Consider the following 19,971-nt stretch of genomic DNA (forward strand, 5'->3'; position numbering starts at 1 on the left):
CCCAAAGTATCCAACCCCCATCGAATTTCACATCTCAGAGGTGACTCATGTCACCAACAATGATGATCTTTCGAAAATCATGTGGTCAGGGGGATTCAAGGCTCATGAGAAGTTCTCGTGGTGGAGTCTGAAGATCGATGAGGGGAGTATAAGAGCAGCTGAAGAGCATTATTTAAAGAAGGTGTTCCCAAACAGATCCCAAGAGGAAAAAGAAAGACAAAAGCCAGAATTCCTGAACAAATTCACAACATCACCTGCGTTCCACACTGACAAATCACGCTACGGCAACTTTCGCTTCACATTTTCTCTAAAAGAACTGATGGAAACATACAAGGAGCAGATGTGTGGAGGCCAAGACCCAGTTCTCAGGGAATATAAGACAGTGTTTTACAAGCAGGAGATCATGTATGTTGTTCTTGTTCACAGCCCTAAAAACAATGAGAGCTTTGAGAATTTCCCAAAGATTGAAAAAAGCTCATTTGTAGATTACGAGGAAAATCTAATTGTATGGAAAGCACAAGCCATTAGTGATGCCATCAGATTTAAACTGGTACTGAATACAAAAGACAGAAAAGCGGAGGTTGAACTTGTGTCCGAGTCTGGCCGCTATTACGTATGGGATCATGTTAGCCTAGCATTTCATTTCGATGATGTATTACGGTTCCCTCAAGAAACCCTTCAAAAGAGCATCACCTGCTGTAAATTAGATACAATTAATCTTGCAAAAGGAAGAACCTGCTCCTCCCTTGAAGAAGCACAAGAAATACTTTCTAAATATTTGGTGTAAAAACAACTTGCATTCAAAAATTGCTAGTAAATTTCACAAACAATAAGAGCATTTTGGTTTTAAAGTAGCAAAGAGGAAATAGTGTTTTCTTGCAAACGTACTCCATTGGTCCAATTTGTTTACAACAAATAAAATATTTATTTACAGCGTAGTCATAAAAGAACAGTGGAAGCAAACACACCAGGACAGATTAATATTTACAGCTTAATATTATATATTTTCTCTCTTTTGATCCGATATAAATAATTCCTTAATTGTAATTACATGATCAGCTGTTTTCAAGAATTTTTTCTATTCTATTTGTGTATTCTATTTTTCTATGTGGTGTGCAGTATTGCTTTCTTCTCCCTGTTTTTTACTTTTACCAATATTTATTCCTATATTACATATTATTTTTTGCAATATGAAATATTAATTACTATATAATTTTATTATTACCTTGTGGTAATTTATGAACCTTTTGAATAAACCACCTATCAGAAAGTCTATAGATTTTCGACGATTTTGTATGTTACACCATTCTGACATTAAACTCTCCACATTTAAACTCTATATAATGTGCTCATGTTGATGACAACTTTCAAAAACACAAACTCACTTTTTTTGGTGTAGCCATCACCTCAGTCGTTTGCTCAGTGTTGCTTAGAAACAGTCATGGTTTTTATTGCTTTATTGCAAACTCACACAGGACAAAGTTCACCAAATCTGTAGCCTAATCTAGAATTGTGGAACTGAAAGTTACATCGGTTTTTAAATTAGACTGGAGAAGAATAAGTACAATCAAATTAAAAGGGACTAGTGATGAAAAAGATTTCAGAATAAAGAGAAAACTCTGATAATTTGAAAATAAGCATCTGCTTTTTTTTAAGCGGCCTTGAAAAAAAATTTGATGACATCAGCAGGTTTATTGTTATGATCTACAGCGTGTTTGTTTCATTCATTCTGAGTACATGTTTCTGCAAGCTTCCAGATGCTGAGAGTAGAGCTCAGCAAACTCCTTCGCTGTGTTCAGCTGTAGTTCACTCCAGTCAACCAGGAAGTTCTTCAGCACATTCACGCGGGAGCTATTGAAACGCTCGATCTGCAACACATTAGTCCAATAATTATACTTTATTCTCTGTAAATTATCATGTGGAAAACTGACGTGACCTTGTGACGTGACTTCTGATTACGTTCAGATCAAAAAGTCATGTCATCAGGTTTTTCAAATTTCTGGAAACTCTGGAAACATATTTAGCAGATAATCTTGACTGGATTCACATTAGACACTATATTTACCTCTTGTTTAGCCACAGATGAGATCAGGTTGAACTCTTTCTCAACTGCTTTTTGAAATGCTTCCATCTACAGTATTTGATACAGAAAGACTGTATTTGCATCTGAATTTACCAAATAAACATGACGTGAACACTTCCGTGTGGATGTGTTTGTAGATTAACACATACCACTTCTCTTTTATTGGCCTTGGCTTTTTCTGTACTCTTCTTAACTGTTTCCAGTTCTATCAGTTTACAGGTTCTTCTGAAGAGCATCTCCTGTAACAACACAAGCAGAAATGGATAGTTATCAAAACAGTCTTGACACAATATTAATTTCATTTTATTCAAACCTGCTTATAATATACAAGTGGTTTGGACACATCTGACTGAATTTGTTTAGAGGCTTATGTTTAAGTTTTTAATAACAATTTTTGTGACAAAGTGTAGGAATTTTGTTTAGTTTGATTAAGCAGAGTACAGTCTAGCTGCAGAGAGATTTTCACTGTACTCTGCCTGTCTGTGTTCAAGACAGAATAAACCTTAAACCATAAAAACATTTCCATTGCTTGAAATAAACGTTAACTGAAATAAAACTAACTATAACACAACATAGGTAGTTTCCAAGACAACATTTCTTATTTACATATACTAAAAATAAAATAAAACTTTTGCTTGTATTAAAAAACAATAATACAATTTTTAACTAAAATTAAAATGAAAAATCAGAAAACTTAAATTTTACAATATTACAATAATTATTTCAATTATACTAAAATAACACTGGGCTGTGAATGTATTTTCTGAATGTATTCTGTCACAAATAGTGGTGACAAGTGACTGTTTTTATGTGCCAAACTGATGTAGGTTCATTCTTTTTTGTCACCAGAACAAAAATATTTAATGTAGGAAAAAATACACCAAGTACTTGGTATTGTAATACTGTATCTAAAGGGTAATCTACTTTTCAAACACACATAATCACAGCTGTGCTGACACATACTTTCTCTGCTTCTTGGTAGCGAGACTCCAGGTCCAGACCCAAACCAAGAGTGGTCAGATTGTTACTGGCAACTTTCTCAAAATTCCGCTAAAGATACATGAAAAAAAAAAAAAAATTATTTGTATTAAACAATTGCAGATAAATAGAGAAATGACTAAGAACAATTTCATAGTTTTTAAAGCTTTAGCATGTAAGGTGGTCTTACCTTTACTGCCTCAATAACATCTGACAGCTTCAGACAAACCCTAAAGAAACACGACATCTGAATAAACTGATGATCCTCTTAAAACTAACATTCACACAAACATGCATTTCTCTCACACATTCTCTCTTAAATCAATGTGTCTACAATGCAGACATAAACGGTCATTTTATTTAGTAAATTCTAACTTGGAGAAAGCCACAGCAGCTTCATCGTCCTGATTCACACAGAGATGCAGAGATGTGGAGAAATGTCCACAGGCCAAAGCAAGCTCTGTAAAACATACAAACAGTGATATACGGGCCTAATGTATTTCTAAATAAAGTGTCCTGAGCATTCATATAAAGACTTACTTTGCTCTGTCATCACAACATCAAGTAATTTCTGTTGAGAGAAGAACACAAAATTGCACAACTAATTATAGAATATTTTATAATACTTAATGAGTCCACTGGCCAAATAAAAAAAGCTTAAATAGTGTACCTCTGTGGCAATCTTTGACAAAGCGGCAAGATTAGTGTTTTTGTTTCTCTCATTCTGAAAGAAGATGTCCACGTCCTGTAGATTATTAAATTATATATATACATATGTTATATAAATTGCATTAATAGATACATGTTTGTATAGTTAAATATCATATGCTACCACACAATGCTGTGTTTGGTCGAAAGTCTTTCCCAGGGGTGTATAAAGCACTCATAAACCCAAACTCACACACAGATACCTTATGACTTTCCTTCCTCATCTCTTCCACGGCCTGACTGAGGCGATTAAAGATTCCTTTCCTGCCTCGCTGTTTTCCAGGAGACTAGTCAAAAACACATGCAACGACAAAAGAAAAATTATCAACAAAGACTTCGTCAACTGTCTCTCAAGGTGGTGATATGGAAAAAGACAATATAGCAAAATGACAATATAAAGCCTTTTCTAGCAAAGCTCTTCTCTGTGCTGGAGAATCCAGTCCAGTTAAAATCATCATATGCTCTCAGAACTAGTTATAAATATAAATAGTTGTAAGACTGTCTAAAGTGACTATGAAAATAAAGTATAACTCATATTTGTCACAAACAAATAGCTACTTTATTGCTGGTCCAGCATTGTCAACCGTGTTAGCCAGGTCTCCAAAATCTTATTCTAATACAATTGATCAACCAACTAAACGATTTTGGCTCAGGTAATGGTAAAGGTAACTAGCATTTACAGGCCTTTTATGTTCTTTAAAGCAGTCATACAACAGGCTGTGATGCTGAATTTTAATTGATGAATGTGTGTGTTTATAGTAAACCTCAGAGTTAATAAGAAAGCTTTCCAGTGCTTTGCACTTGCAGAGACTTGGGTGTGCTGCCACCTGCTGGAGATAAAACTCCAACGCCTTACAGTAACTCTGCCAATCCTGTCCTAGAGCCAGGAACCCTGAACAAATATGCAGAGAATGTATTAGATGCATTGCATAAGAAACAAAATATCAAACCATGTGACATTTATGCAAAACATAACTTAATAAATAAAACATACAAGCTTTACTAATAAGCTTACTAACATTATGCAGATATATTTAAATTGTCTATGCATAGACAAAAAATACAAACCCAGTTGTTTGAGTGCTTTAGTCTGGGTGTTTGACTGCGACGGAAGGGCTTTAGAGGGCAAGGGTGGAAACTGTGGGCATAATCATCTCATTTGAATGTCTTATTCATAGATATACTTTTAAGAATTAATAAGCACTGGTGTTAATTTTGAGTTTTAGAGAATTCACTCACTATAATTCCCTGAAGTCCAGGAAGATTTTCTTGTGAGAATAGACTCTGTTGAAGCCAGTCAAAGTCCTCATATATTCGAAAAACACACACCCCAGCACTGCTGCTCAACTGAAGGGGAAAAAATTATTTTAGTTTAAATGTTCACCAAAACATAAAACTGCAAACTGTTTACCCGTCATCTTACTTTCTGGGATGTGATAGCAAACGTCAAAACATCTCCATCCTGAGTCACATCAGTGATTCTGATGCTGCTCTCACTAACACTTAGTGCTGCTTCTGCACTCGAACCTTCCTAAAACACTCACAGAGACATGTACGTTCACACAGCATGTGTAAATATTTAATATATAAATATTTTTGATATACTAATGTTTTTGGCCATTAAAAAAATGCTGTAAAATTATATTTCATGACATCTAATGCATGAATACTAAACAGAGTACAATCAGCAGATGGCTGAACAGCATGTTACTATAGTCATGTGATAATCACAACCAGAAATAGTTACTTACCATCTTCCTAGCATTCAGCTGGTTTCCTGCTTTGGTTTAATCTTCAAAAGGAAGAAATAAAGAAATATGAGAAAACTAAAAAGTAGAACTGTCTCTCAGACTTCCATACGAACCACTTTACTGTCCTCTCTCGTCTTCACCTCAGTTTTCTACACTACTTCCCTTCCTTCCTTGCTCTCTCTCTGGTCGATACAAAATGCTCACACGTACATTCCTGCTGAGACAGGATATCCTTCAGATCAAAGGTCCCTCTGGTCCCGCGATTTGGACGTATGTGAAAATGTATCCAATATAGCTTTTAATGTCCTCTTTCAAATGACATATGGAACTCGCACATTACAAGTGAACTAAGTAACTTGTAAAGCAACTCATTACAGGCTACTGAGTAACTAAGGAGAGTTACACTGCAGTCAGATGCAGCTCATAAACTTTGCCCAGCGTTCATAGCATGCAGAAACACATTTAAGTTACCTGGATTTCATATAGCTCAAAACAGAAAGTGACAAACACTTCATTAGAACAGGAAAACTGTTTAATTAACATAATTTTATGGACAAGAGTGACTTCTGTTCTTTACAATCTATTTAAAATGTAATAAATTATGGTTAAGAATGCTGTTGAATTTGGAATAACATGGAATAAAACAGTGCATATTAATCTAAATATTCTTGTAATTCTTTATTCTAACTTTGCAATTCAGTTACATTTTAGTACATAGTTTTACTGCCACTGTGGTTTAAGATCAAATCCCATAGTTTCCAGTGATATTCAGACTTGCACTTTTACATGGAGTGTTTGTAGTATGATAACAGTTCGTCCAGACTCTGTGTTTGAGCAGTCTGTGGTTGAGAAGGTTGTGGGTATGTATATGTGGGTACGTCAGAAGGTTGACTAGAGGCAGATATGTTCTCTGTGTCTCTGTTTGTGGGTTTTGGGGATTCAGACCACTTGAAGGCAAGTTTTCCTTTGTCTGTGGCTCTGTTGTGACTAGATCTTGTATCGTCTCTGTAATAAGCAGAAGGAGGAGCAAACTCTGAGTCTCGCTCTTCTCGACGACGATTGGTCCACTGTCCCAAGGAGAACTCTGGAAAAGGAAATAAACGTTGTACATCTTTAAAAAAAAAAAGCAAATGTAAACACTAGAGCCAATTAAGAGAAAGAAAGGAATGTGGCGTGTACCTTTGCCTCTGTCCCACTCTCTTACGTGTGGAACACCAGGTTTGGTGTCTTTTCTCTCTTGAATCTCTACTTCCACTTTCCGCACTATTGGGGCTGGAGGTCCAACCAAACCTTCATCGTTATCATCTTCATCATTCTCAGCATTAGCAGCAGCAGCTACAACAGAGCAACAGACATTACATAAAAACCACCACGTATGCCTTAGAATTCATCACAAACACACAAAAAAACAATAAAAAGCCATTAATTAAAATGACTAATATTTAGCAACACACCCTCTTCTTCATCTCCTGGCTCCAACTTGCTTTTCTTCATCCTCCTCATTCTTACTTTAGCAAGCCGATCTTTAAGCAGGGCTTTCCGCTTCTCCTTCAGTTGCTCACGTTTGTGGCGCTGATCTGTAGTCTGAAGAAAGAAAGAATTGTAAAAAGTTGATTTAGACTTTAGCTGGTGGTAAAGAAGCCGAGGATATAGTTGTATACAGTGACAGTGGCATAGACTAAATTAACAAATATGGTTTTAAAATGAAAAATAAATAAAAATGGATCAAATAATTGTGATTCCAACTTGAATATATACATATTTAGTTAATTTGAAAGCAAAATATACATAATATATTGCTACCATATCAGTTACTGTTGGTTAAGATTAATTATTTTCTATTGTGACATTGTGGTCAGATAAGATGCGTATCGTGATATTGAGCATTTATTGGACACTGGATAGGCCTTCGGAGGTCATTTCCTTTAAAATGCTGTCTAGCGAACCAGTTCATGACTTTTCATTTAATTCAGGTGATCTGACCTGGTCCCTCAGCATGTCTAGAGTTTCTCTCTGTTTTCTTCGTTGGTCCTCATCCTGGGCAAAAGCAAAATACCCAACACCCAGCTCTCTGGCCTCTGAAACAGACATAAAAGACACCATGAAGATGTAATTCGACACTCTGACAGAGGCTCTAAGACTTTTCTGTCTGTGTGTAGACTTTTCACCTTGTTCTCTGATATTTTCATAGTGAATGGGTCCAACAGGTTTCTTCATCTGCTCCTCTTCCTCTCTCTCCCACTGCTCTCTCTGCATTTCTCTCCTCATGTCATCAGATAACAGCGTCCTGTCAGCACCCGTCACCCTGCACTCAATAAAACATATAGAATGAGTAGGAACAATGCCAATTTGTTACATACAAAACAACAAAGACAGGAACAATCAACGTACCTCTTGTTGTGGAGTTCCTCGTCCATTTTTTGAAAATCTGGTAGGTCTTTTCTCAGACATCTTCGAGAACGTCCTAATGCATCAACATAGTCCACCCTGCAAAAAAAGAACATAAGGAACCCACCGCTAAGTTAAAAATCATATTGCCTGTTCATCAGGTTTAAAAACATACACAGATTTATAAACACACAATACCATTCTTCATTTGCGTTCTGTGGAGGTGGAACCGGGATTTTTACATCAGAGTCCTCTCCATCTCGGTCCCCTGCTACATTTGCATTGTGTGTCTGTGGTTCATTCCTCTGGTTGATGATCTTTTGGGTGAAATCCACCAGAAAAAGACTTTCGGTCTCCTCATCTAAAGATGAAAAGCAATGCAGTCAATTTCAACTAAAAACACACAAAGCAGAATAAATACAGAAGTAAAATATTTGAATATAGGAATATACCTGGGAAATCTCCTTTTGTCATCTGTTCATACAGACGTGCCTTTTCCTCCAATTTTTGCCTGCATAATGCATTAGGACATTATGATTATAATATTTGAACAAAGAAGTTGTACAGTACACTTAGATGTATCTGAAACATGAATTCTTTGTTAAGCCGTTGTATTTTTAACATTTAATATTTAATGTATAATAAATACATTCCAAAAAAAATTGTATCTAAAAAAAAGATTATGTAATCATTTCATCCTATTATATTAAATATTATTGATATTTATTATATCATATTAATAAAAATGTAGTTAGAAGCACAAACAGTTAAGTGATACATCCTCATTAGTACGAGTTCTTGTTTTTCCAATTTGTGACTGTCAGTCTGCAGCAAAGAAAACAATGTCTGAAATATTACTGAAGGCAACCTGTTGTTATTGTAACAAACACTTAAGCCATGCTTCTATATGAAATGTATTGTATTATACTATTATCAAAAAAGTGTCTTCTGCAAACATGCTAAATCCATTTTTGGGATTACATGCATTGATATTTAGTTTCGTTGGATCATATATTTCAACATTTATACATTGTACCTTTAGGACAGAAAAAATTAAATAATAAAGAGGATATTATGAATCAGAATACCATAGCAGAAAATGAATTTACCTGGACTTTTCTAGTGTGTTCTCTTCCTCTGTCGTCTGCTGAACGTCCCTCTCAGCTCGTGCACTGACTCCTTCATTCTGTTTGCTCCAGATATTGGGCTTCTATGAGCGTACACACACACACACACACACACACACACACACACACGTGTGTATATATATATATATATATATATATATATATATATATATATATATATATATATATATATATATATATAAAATATAAAACGCTGTTATCCAGTAAATCAGTAAACATATCTGTCAATAACTGCTCGTGTCTTACTTTTATTTTTGTCTTAGACTTCTGTGAGGCTCCTTCATCTTGGCCAAGTCGGTCGTGCTTAAATTGTTCCTGTTTCCGATATAATTCCGCTTTCAAATCGACCAGCTGAAACGTAAATACAATGGAGGTTAGTTGAGAGATTCAAGAGAAAAGATCCATCGTTCCCACTTTAAAAACAGCCTCACAGTGCAAGTTTATGGTAGGCTGACATGCTAAGCTAACTGTAACAAACTACCAGCTTATTCCTCGATTAAAAGAGCACTTTAAAATACGAATTACTCACTGACGACGCTGTAACACTGTATGGTTTCTTCTTTTTATCCATATTAACCGTAGATTTTTAGGTAAAACAGGCTAGCACTGACGTTCAGAAAGCTACACAGTGTATCTCTATAAAGGCCAAATGCAGTCTGCCATCTACTGTCTCGGAGGTCACACTACAAGAGTATTTTACATTTTAACATGATGCTATACTGAGGTAATTTTTTGTTAATAGAAAATATAAAAACTATTCAACTTCAAGTTACTTTAAATTGCCATGCTCCACAACATGTTATTACCATGTTGAATGGCCAAAATTTTGGCATGCTGGTATCATGTCATAAAAAACATGCTAATATTGTGGTACATTTTTGTTAGTGGAAAATATGAAGACCAAAACTGCCTTTAAATAAAATCATTATTGTTGATTAAAATAATGAATACAAACCTGACCTTAACACGTTTTTTCACATTGGTAGGATTGTTGGAAGAACATGCTGCCAACCACGTACAAAGGTGAATCCACTTTAAAGTGTTCACACCAAATTTGCCATAAGTTTCAGTTACAGAGGAATTACCAGGTCTTTCAAATAAACCTGCTGTGGCAATAGTTCAGTGGTCTAGTAACACTAATAGCTATTGACACAGCAGTGTACCACCATATGACTATGTCTGTTTTCACAGTTACAGTTGTAGACTTTAATGCTAATCGTTAACCAAAGGCTACTATAAAAATGAGCAGATCTTAGCGTGTAGACCTACAGAAGCAGTTTGATCATTACAGAAGGTGAGACTCACTTAAATGTTTTACTATTTCTGTGCACTCTTTCTATATATTGAATACTTTTAAAATGCAGCCATTAAGAGTTTTGTTGTAAAACAGAAACAGGTGACTTCCCAGGATGCCTCTGCGTTGTCGTGCCAGCCACATGTTTCTGCTCTTATGTGCTCTTTCCTTGTGTGTTGAGTCTGTGAGAGGCGGCACCAGCTTCCTCAGTCCTGCTCAGAAACCACAGGTGAGTGTATTTCTGCTGTACATGTTATATGTTTGGAGTATACCAATCTACATCAATTTAAAAAAAAGGAAGCGGATCAAAATGAATACTATCTGCATGGCATCAAATGTGTCCAATTTTAAGGGTCGAAGGCCACCACGGGTAGGCCGAAGAGATGTTGCTGAGCCAGAGATCCCAGTGATGAAAGACGATGACCAATTTGTGGTAAAAACCCAAAGCAAGTACATTTTAAATAGGATTTCAATCAGTTACTACTGCAGTGATTATTTCCCACCATTCTTTTAGATGAGCGCTCCGTTCGAACTGTCTGTGTCTCTGAGCGAAGCCGAGTTTGAGAAATACGGTCCTGTGCTGCAGAAGGTTCTGGTCAATCTTCTTAGTGATTCCCCACTTGGTGAGTTAATCTGTTCCTAAATTAAGAGTTTAAGTAACTATGACTATAGCGAATACAGTACAAACGCTAATAAAATACACTATGGAAAATGGTTTAATTTCCCAGAAAGGGAAGATCGTTGAAGTACCCAGAAACTAAAATTGCTTTGTGGTAGATTATTTCTCAATGCAATATTTGTTGTTTTCTTTAAATAACTTTAGTCTTATACGAAATAATTACGTTAAGTGTTTTCTTTTTTTCAGAATTCTGACAAGAGCTAACAGTTCTACAAGACACAACTGCTTATAAACCATTAAAAATATTATTGTAAAAGTAGAAATTATGTTGTAATTTTCCAACACGATTTAAATTAAAGACCAAAAAAAGGGTTTTGTCTGGTTTCTTTTTTTCCTTGCTCAATCATATCCGATTTCACATTTAATAAAGTCTGAAATAAAGCAGCCTTGTTTCTCAAAAAATTATTTCATAAACCCTCTCATATTTCATATACAAGAATTTATTCAATCTTCCTATTTAGACAAAAGTTACATTTATATAAAACCAGCAACTTAGTAAAAAGCTGTTTGGTGTGTGTTTTCTGTGTACATTTTATTTTTGTATAAACATTGATTGTGTAAGGAAAAAATGACTTATTCTAACAGACACAAGCCAGCATTTTATGTCACTTATGTCTTACAAGCATACATAACTAAAAATGCATGCAGATACACGACAAAAGAATCCTGAGAACAAGAACCATTTTAAAACAAAACCGAAGAGATATTAAAATTATTTTAACATTTTTAACAGATGTGACATTCCCTACAACACTTACAAAACTTAAGCATTAATGCTGATACACTTATTTGAACACACTCATGTTAACCTTTTTAGCAAGACAAAGCTAAATGATAGCTGGACTAAGATGGCAAGGACTTCAGTTGCTCATCACAGACCGTATACATGTCTGGTGTTTTGCCGGACTGTTTGCAGTACTGTGGTTAGGCTCTCTTCCTTCAGCAGACTAATCTCATGCAGCGTGTGTATGCCCATACCAGGATGAGCAAACCTGCATGTGGACTTTGGCACCTACAGAGAGAGGAATGTGTATGCATTTATAAAAAAAAAAAAAATGACAAGGCACGCATAAATATGCAAGTAGAATCAAACAACGTGTGCCTAGTAAGACGCAATGATACCTGTCTGGGTAGGAAATATGGTGCATCCGTCTCCAGTAAGATTCTGTTGAGTGGGATTTTCCTCACAGAGTCTCGAGCCTCTGCAGCGTGATGATACGTCACCAGTCCAGTGAAACCCACACACAGGTTAGAGAATTCACTCAAGAACGGCTCGATCACAGAATAGCTGTTGGTAAAACAGTGTCTGACACACAATGGCTCAAATTAGTATTTTAAAATGTATACATGCTGCACTTTCTATATGCACTTTGAAAATAAATGCATATACATACATATTAGCGTTGACAAACGATTACAAATAACTGCATCCAAAATAATTTTGTTTACATAATATGTTGGCATATGGTGTATATTTATGTGTGTATATAAATACACATGGTATATATTTTGGGGAAAAAGAATGAAATAAAAATGACATGGAAATAAATTACATTTCAAAATAGAAAAGTATAAAAATATTATTTTAAATTGCAGTAATATTTAATAAAACAATTAATGAAATGTACAGTAAAAATAACAAATGTAAGCCTTCTTTACAAAAGGAAATAAAAAAAAAAGTTATGCATTTTATTGTGTGTGAGATATAAGAAAAATGTGTCTATTTTAAGACCACTTAAAATCACTACAATACAGTAATGTTAAAAAAATGACATCAGTTCAGTTGAACCTGCAAGGTTGTTTTAGGAGCACTAACCTGTGTATTTTGTAATCCCAGGGGACACACTTCTTCATAATTTTCAGCACATCATCATCCGCATCACGACAATGTATGACAAGAGGCTTCCGGAGAGAGACGGCCAACTGCAACTGCCTTTCAAACACCTTGACACACAAAGACAAAAGAAATTGTGAGAAACACTATTTTAATTTGATATAAAAATATTTGGAAGTATTCATCCTCTCTGACATACCTCCTTCTGCTTCCACGATTCGGTAGAATTCTTATACGAGTAATCCAAACCAATCTCTCCAAATGCAATGGCCTTAGGGTGACGCATAGCACTCATGATGCTTTGCTCATAAACGTGGTTATACTCCTTGGCAAAATGCGGGTGGCAACCAAAGGCTCCCCATACTTTCTCCTCTCCTAGCAGCCCTTGCCAGATAGCCTCTTTCTCAGTGATTCGTGGGTTGCAGAAGTCCGCGATGCAGCCCTTAAACTCCTTTGGGAAAGTACTAGCGTACATTCTCTGAAACCTTTGGAAACTTCCCTGAAAACTCAACTTCCCATAGAGCATATCAAGGTGACAGTGCGTGTCAATGAATCCTGCGGAATCCGCTCGTGAATAGTTCAAATCTGACAGCCAGAGAGGCTCCGAACCAAGAGACATCCTGCGAGTGGCAACGTCATCAGCGATGAGCATCGGTGAAGACGCATAAATATTTGATTCTGAAGTCCTGCGTGGAGTAAGATGCGAGTAATTCCAGTAACCGGGTGTATATGGGGAGGATGTAAATGTTCTGAGACCGGAGAAAACGTCGACCAGCGGAGAAGAGCTGATGACAGACTCCTGTAATTTGAGGGACCGCCTCACTGTGCAGCTCTTAGGGGGCTCCAGGGCAGAGGCTGTATTCTGAGCTGAATGCTCTGACAAAAGCTCCACGGTTGGGGAACTATTATGCACTTCTGGTTCTAAAGCTGATGATAAAGAGTAAGGGTGGCATAAAGCTGGAAGAGTGTTATTATATTCCACAAACTCACAATCCCTTTTAAGCACAGCTGTTTGACGCCCCTTTGTTTCGAAAGACTCATCCTGTGAGAAGACTTCCACCTGCTCGGAGTCCTCAACATCTGACCAGTCCGGCGATTCTGGTCGCTTTAGAATCACACTCTGTACATAGAGACAAAGTCAATAGCAATTCTCCTAAAAGACATTTATAATAGTGCAAAATAGCCATGCTTTATATAGGACTTAATTTAGAATAAATACACATAGGAATCTTTCAAAAACGTAAAAACTAAACTTTTATTGTTATTTATTAAAAGCAATAAAGCAAAACAACCAAAGAGTTGGCAAAAGTTAAATGACAAAAAGAAAATTATGCATTTTGTTTTTATGGCCTCCTTGTCCCTTAATCATCTTGATGGCATTGTCTTTTTTACAATTTTTGTTATTACTGACTTCAGAATAGTTTCTAATTGTTCCAAAAACTTGCCTTTGATTAAGCCAGGAGTGACCAAACTTGATCCTGGAGGCCGAGGGTTTATCTCCAGCTAGTCTCAACAGTCATGTCTGGATGTTTCAAGTATACCTAGTGAGACCTTGATTAGCTGGTTCAGGTGTTCTTAATTAGGGTTGAAGCTAAACTTTTCAGGACACCGACCCTCCAAGACTGAGTTTAGTGACCCCCGGATTAAACTTTTGTGTGATCTACCTTTGAATACATTAAATCCCAACAATATTTATATTATTGCATTAGAAACAGTGCTGTGACTGAAGTACACGTACTGATTTGGATTAACCACTAGAGAAACATAAAAAATGATTTAGACACTGGTTGGTCTAAGAAATTTGTTAAGCACTGTATATCACACATTTCAAAAGTATGAGGATGGTATGATTTTTTTTGTTTTGTTTTGTTTTGAAAGTCTTTTTTTTTTTTACTACTTTTAAATCAACATTTTAAAAACAGTAATAATTCTTCTTTATTTATAATTTGAGATAAAAATGAAGCCACCATCACTACCATCTTTAGTGTCTTTCAGAAATCGTTAATATGCTGATTTTATGCTTAAGAACCATCTTGTTAAAAACAATTTATTTTTGTGGACACAGCAATTTACTGAATTATTTTTTTATTAAAACAATGTTTAAAACGAGCATTAATTTAAAAATATATTTAAAAATGATCAATCTATTGCATTGTTGCTAAACAGGCAAACTGAATCTTAAATCTTAAAATAGATATTATAATATTTTAATATTGAAATAATAATAGTAATAATGAATAAAAAATAACACTTATTCATCACCCTGGTATCCAGCATTATTTCTGTCCCATCATCTTCTGTGTCTATGAAGTCCAGCGAGAGAGGCTCGTCATCTGTAGCGGCGCTCAGTCGTTCAATCTTCCCACTGAATGAGCAGCAGTCAAGTTCAGATCTGCTTTTCTCCTCAATTGCCTTTTTAAGCATGTCTGGGGTTTTCTTTGCAGAAGGACTTTTAGGCCCACCAACTGATGACGTTTTGTTTGCATTCCCCATTGCATCACTTAGCGCTTTGAGGAGAATGACTTTCTGCCCTTCTTCTGGACTCCTGCATTTCTTTCCAGCAGAGGGTGGTGAAGGGCCAACAGAGGACTGTCCTGAAACAGTGTCCTATGTGCCACACAAAAAAAACAACACATATCAGGTCAAATATATGCATTTTTTTAAATACACACACAAATTTGTATTTACTTACCGCACCAGGACTGTTTTTTTTCAACAGTGCTCTGTGGCGTCCAGTCAGTTTTAAGCGTGCTTTGGGTGTACTAAGTGGGGTGCTGAGACACATGTTCTCCATGTCGCTCAATTCAACTGAGCCCGTAGACGTGTTCAGGCCAGGAGAGCAAACCTCTCTTATACCACCGTCCTGATCATCTCCATCCCAGCATGTTGGCTGTGCCACACCCACACTGTTCTTCATGAGTTTTCTGGGAGAATCCTTGGCTTTATCCAGCCATGTAAACTTAACCTTTTCCCTTTTGCGGTTCATCGTACTAAGACATTAAGAAAGGAAATGTATACATAACTCAAAAATGAGACAAGCAAACAGGTCCAGCCTTTTTAAATCCTATTTGAGATGGATTTATCTGCAGGCTCTTTGAGGAAACAGAAAACAAGCCAAACATTCAAAATGGAGAGTAATAGAGTAATCTTTATTTAATATTTACGTGTCTAAAAACATATTTCCTGCAGGTTAGCTAAAAATGTAAAGACACGTCGACGTCTCTTTTATACATGTATTTATTTTTTATACAAGAAATAAAAAAAACATAAAACTTTATACGATGTAAAACACGTTAATATGTTAATTCGAAGAGCTATTAGTTCATTACAGATGCTAATCATTAGCAAAAACCTCATGGCATTATAACCGTGACCCCAAGCGTCAGAGCGCATAACGACGATCACAGGAACTGTCTAAAAGTGCATAACAGTGTTGATTCAACACGATACATACCAAGCAACGACAAAGATAATCTTACAATCCTTAAGGCCTATACGGATGAAGAAAGCTCAGGTGGACCGCATGCGTATGTAATTAGCGACGCGTTCTCTCTTGCCAACACTCACCTTACTGGACCCCAGACAGCGTTGCATAGTGCGCTTAGTTTGAGACGTACCGAGTATGGAGGGTGCACATATTTAGCACGTATTTATGATTTGAGGGAATAAGGAAGGAGACGCTTAATTTGATTTACAAGTGCACTTGTCGATTATAATTTTAGCGATTTTAACTACTGCCCCCCAAAAATTCCCCTTGATTGGGATACACTGGAACTGCCGTTTAGTTTAGCTATTTTTTATAGTGGCACGTGTGGTCACGCCAATTTTGTTTAATGTAACATATCAAAATGTGTAAACCACAAAACAGGTCATAAATATGCAGAGGCAGCACACCTTTGTTTCGGCCAACAAAAATTGTAATTAATATAAATGCAAAACAAGTGTCATAGCTCACCACAAATACACACTGCAGATTTATTTAGTGAAAAGAACACTGTTAATGACAGTATAGCATCAATTCAATTATACTCAGTCAGTTAAGTCGCAAAGGGAGTTGAATACAATTAGCATGTCTGCCACTGGTGCCCTGTTCTTTCCACAGATGAAAGAATGTTCCCCCTGGGAATTTGACAGAGGTCAAAGGGTCTGGAGAAGCAATGGAGAACAGCACAACTGGTTTTGTGGTTGGTCAGTGATGATCTGGAGAGGCATATCCATGAAGGGATGCACAAACCTCTACAGATTAAACATTGGCACCCTGACTGCCATTAGGTATCAAGATGAAACCTTCTGATCCATTGTCAGACCCTACACTGGTGCAGTTGGTCCTGGATTCTCCTGGTGCAGGACTCATGTGGTGAGAGTATGCAGGCAGTTCCTGGAGGATGAAGGAATTAATATCAATGAAGGACCCCCATGCTCGCCTGACCTAAATCCAATGGAACACCTCTGGAACACTGTTTCTTTTCGACCGACACTGCCAGGTCACACCTCAGACTATCCAAGTGATGCCCTGGTCCAGATGTGGGAGGAAATACACCAGGACGCCATCCGTTGTCTCATTATTGAGACGTTGTCAGCCATGCATACAAGCACATGGAGGTCATACACATTACTAAATACCATTTTAAGTTATTGCAATGAAAATTTCTGCTAAATTGGGTAGCCTGCTTTGTTCATTTTTTGTGTATATATATATATATATATATATATTTATATATATATATATATATATATATATATATATATATATATATTAATTATTTTGTGTGTGTGTATATATATATATATATATATATATATATATATATATATATATATATATATATAGTTTATTATTTTATTATTTAAAATCTAATATATCAATAATATCAAAGTCACACTTCCCTGAATGTACTGGCTTCTACTTAGTTAAAATTTGAGTGGTTTTAATTATTCTCTTGAAGCAAATATCTGAAACCAAGCAAAACCACTATTATGTAGAAGTTATTAGTCTTACATAATTATGCACAGACATAATTAAAAACATTTAATAACTTTTTTTTTTTTACAAAGATTTTTCCAAGTATAAATCTGAAACAAGAGTAAAAGTATACAGAGAAAAGTAAGCAAAAAAATATAATATCGCAAATGTCTACCACAGAGTCACACAAACTGCATTTTCTAGTTCCATTTGCTTAAGAAAATATTCCTCCTGATCTGAGGTCGAACAATCTCTTTTTTTTTTTTTTTTTTTTTTTTTTTTTGACTATGCTGTCCATTCCTGGTGATGGTGCACAGGTTTTCTTAGTAAATATGCCCTTATTCACATTCATGCTAATGTTCATATTTTCATCTGTTTTGCTGTTCTCCGTTCTCCAGCAGCTTCTGTTCCACCCGCTGGCTAATTCGTCGTAGATCGGTATGAATGCTGGGTCTCTGAGCAAGGTCATCTTGTAGGCAGCGGGCGATCTCCAACTGAGAGATATCTTCTCTGCGCACCAATCTCCTCACAACTTGCAGACAGCGATCTCGCAAGGTCAGCACTGGTAAACACAAATATTAAAAAGTAGAAAGTCCAGATTAACAAAAATTCACATTCATTGTTTAATAACTAATTTACAAAATGACTGCATTGGTTATCAGTCTAAATGCAATACATATATACCAGGTAATGTGATGTTGGCAATTGAGACTTGTCGATTTTCAAGGTGGGCTGGCAAATACATCTCTTTATTGTTGACTACCATTGGATCATCAGTTTCTGCATCCCGAAACATCCAGGGGTGTCCTAGCAGAAACAGAAAAACAGTATGAGAAAACTTTCAAACAAATAGATCAGGGATCCTCAAATTTGACCCAAGAGTTCCACTTTCCTGCCGAGTTTAGCTCAAACCTTACATGGGCATGCTAATTAGTGTCTTCAGGATCATTAGAAAAATCAGTTAGGTGAGTTTATCAGGGTTGGTGCTAAACTCTGCAGTGCATTTGACCTCCAGAGCAAAATTTGAGAAACCCTAAAATAGAGCTTTGCATTACTTCGTTCATTGTCATTACTCGTTTGGAAAACATAAACCCTTTGTCCATCTTTGGAACGCAAATAAATTTTTTTTGATGAAATATGATGGCTTTCTTTTTCCTTTTTGACGTAAAACACGCATGAGCTGCGCCTTGTTTAAGAGCACAGGAAAACATGCACATACTTCGTGGTTCTCTCCACAATGGTGTCTAGGTTTACGTGGTCACTCGGAGGAAAAAGATTGTTGAATAAAGTCATTATTTTTATTTCCTTTGCACACAAAAATTTTCTCCTAGCTTATTTTTAAACCACTGATGTCACATCGATTGCCTGATGTAAAACACTCGAGGCTTTTTGCACATCGACTGGCATAAAAAAAAGTTTAGCAGGCTGAAAGTAGTTGCTTTAGACAAGTTAAACGCCTCAGACAGTTATTTTCCCAATTTATTGAGACCATAATGTAACAATAATCGTACATACCCACATAGGTTGTCATTCTTCGGCCGGTGTACGGTTGAATATCCGCGTATGGCTGCGGCTCCCCGCGGAAGTTGATCCAGACGGGCTTCACGACGCGCGGGCTGCAGTTACAGAACACCACACAGGCCGGTGTCCGGCTGACCAGAGATCGGACCAGCGGCCGCGGCAGCGCCTGCTGACCCTCCGGAGACTCCTGAGGCATCGCCAATGACCGGACAAGACTGACGCAAAGATACGAACAGCAGTCACGCTCCAAGTAAATAAAACACAAACTAGAAACGTTAACGTTCACTCCTAAAATGATTAAAAACAAACGCTACGACCCAAATCATCGGGGAAAGGAACGCGTACGTGACTGTCAACACTCATCTGTACATCTCGTCGTCGTTTGTTGTGATTGCGTGATCACGTGAGAGCCAGCGAAGAAGACAGCTCGACTGCGGAGAAACACCTCCCTCTGGCGGTTTGTGGAAATTAAAACATTGCAGCATAAACTACAGTACTTCTCTCTTTTAATTGGCATATGAATTATGAAACAGACATTTCAAACAGCAGTAGTTTTTACTGTTGTCACGAGCTTAAAATAATATCATCAAATGAATAGTTTCCATTTTGTATACTTATCCAATT

At 36.5% G+C, this 19,971-nt stretch overlaps 5 protein-coding genes across 6 annotated transcripts; 1 reads left to right on the forward strand and 4 right to left on the reverse strand.

Moving 5' to 3' along the window:
• Nucleotides 1-1,439: 1,439 nt before the first annotated feature.
• si:dkey-28n18.9 (sorting nexin-6) lies at nucleotides 1,440-5,883 on the reverse strand. The gene is made up of 15 exons (XM_043242339.1): nucleotides 5,731-5,883; nucleotides 5,521-5,561; nucleotides 5,193-5,300; nucleotides 5,009-5,116; nucleotides 4,838-4,907; nucleotides 4,534-4,661; nucleotides 3,973-4,056; nucleotides 3,732-3,806; nucleotides 3,602-3,632; nucleotides 3,437-3,521; nucleotides 3,252-3,291; nucleotides 3,047-3,133; nucleotides 2,233-2,322; nucleotides 2,066-2,131; nucleotides 1,440-1,868 (listed from the first exon to the last, which is right to left on the reverse strand). The coding sequence occupies exons 2-15, from the start codon at nucleotides 5,521-5,523 to the stop codon at nucleotides 1,725-1,727; spliced, it is 1,119 nt and encodes a 372-aa protein (XP_043098274.1). The 5' UTR covers nucleotides 5,524-5,561; nucleotides 5,731-5,883; the 3' UTR covers nucleotides 1,440-1,724.
• A 151-nt stretch (nucleotides 5,884-6,034) lies between these two features.
• On the reverse strand, nucleotides 6,035-9,734 carry ccdc174 (coiled-coil domain containing 174). Its single transcript, XM_043242334.1, has 11 exons — nucleotides 9,586-9,734; nucleotides 9,303-9,407; nucleotides 9,018-9,118; nucleotides 8,361-8,419; nucleotides 8,107-8,269; nucleotides 7,912-8,007; nucleotides 7,689-7,825; nucleotides 7,504-7,598; nucleotides 6,975-7,104; nucleotides 6,700-6,855; nucleotides 6,035-6,604 (listed from the first exon to the last, which is right to left on the reverse strand). Exons 1-11 carry the CDS (start codon nucleotides 9,625-9,627, stop codon nucleotides 6,303-6,305), a joined length of 1,386 nt encoding a protein of 461 aa, XP_043098269.1. The 5' UTR covers nucleotides 9,628-9,734; the 3' UTR covers nucleotides 6,035-6,302.
• Nucleotides 9,735-10,227: 493 nt separating this feature from the next.
• Nucleotides 10,228-11,340, forward strand: ghrl (ghrelin/obestatin prepropeptide). Its single transcript, XM_043242354.1, has 5 exons — nucleotides 10,228-10,350; nucleotides 10,447-10,579; nucleotides 10,703-10,783; nucleotides 10,865-10,973; nucleotides 11,216-11,340. The coding sequence occupies exons 2-5, from the start codon at nucleotides 10,466-10,468 to the stop codon at nucleotides 11,221-11,223; spliced, it is 312 nt and encodes a 103-aa protein (XP_043098289.1). The 5' UTR covers nucleotides 10,228-10,350; nucleotides 10,447-10,465; the 3' UTR covers nucleotides 11,224-11,340.
• A 211-nt stretch (nucleotides 11,341-11,551) lies between these two features.
• Nucleotides 11,552-16,578, reverse strand: tatdn2 (TatD DNase domain containing 2). 2 transcript variants are annotated; one of them, XM_043242323.1, is made up of 7 exons: nucleotides 16,431-16,578; nucleotides 15,556-15,853; nucleotides 15,126-15,470; nucleotides 13,063-13,983; nucleotides 12,846-12,973; nucleotides 12,152-12,335; nucleotides 11,552-12,041 (listed from the first exon to the last, which is right to left on the reverse strand). In XM_043242323.1, exons 2-7 carry the CDS (start codon nucleotides 15,847-15,849, stop codon nucleotides 11,901-11,903), a joined length of 2,013 nt encoding a protein of 670 aa, XP_043098258.1. In that variant the 5' UTR covers nucleotides 15,850-15,853; nucleotides 16,431-16,578; the 3' UTR covers nucleotides 11,552-11,900. The 2 variants fall into 2 exon arrangements, with proteins under 2 accessions (XP_043098258.1, XP_043098259.1); XM_043242324.1 differs by lacking the exon at nucleotides 16,431-16,578 and adding an exon at nucleotides 16,318-16,426.
• A 1,299-nt stretch (nucleotides 16,579-17,877) lies between these two features.
• Nucleotides 17,878-19,754, reverse strand: vhl (von Hippel-Lindau tumor suppressor). The gene is made up of 3 exons (XM_043242349.1): nucleotides 19,342-19,754; nucleotides 18,511-18,633; nucleotides 17,878-18,388 (listed from the first exon to the last, which is right to left on the reverse strand). The coding sequence occupies exons 1-3, from the start codon at nucleotides 19,541-19,543 to the stop codon at nucleotides 18,195-18,197; spliced, it is 519 nt and encodes a 172-aa protein (XP_043098284.1). The 5' UTR covers nucleotides 19,544-19,754; the 3' UTR covers nucleotides 17,878-18,194.
• Between the last annotated feature and the right edge of the window lie 217 nt (nucleotides 19,755-19,971).

Source organism: Puntigrus tetrazona, chromosome 6 (assembly GCF_018831695.1).
Source record: "Puntigrus tetrazona isolate hp1 chromosome 6, ASM1883169v1, whole genome shotgun sequence".
NCBI lineage: Eukaryota > Metazoa > Chordata > Actinopteri > Cypriniformes > Cyprinidae > Puntigrus > Puntigrus tetrazona.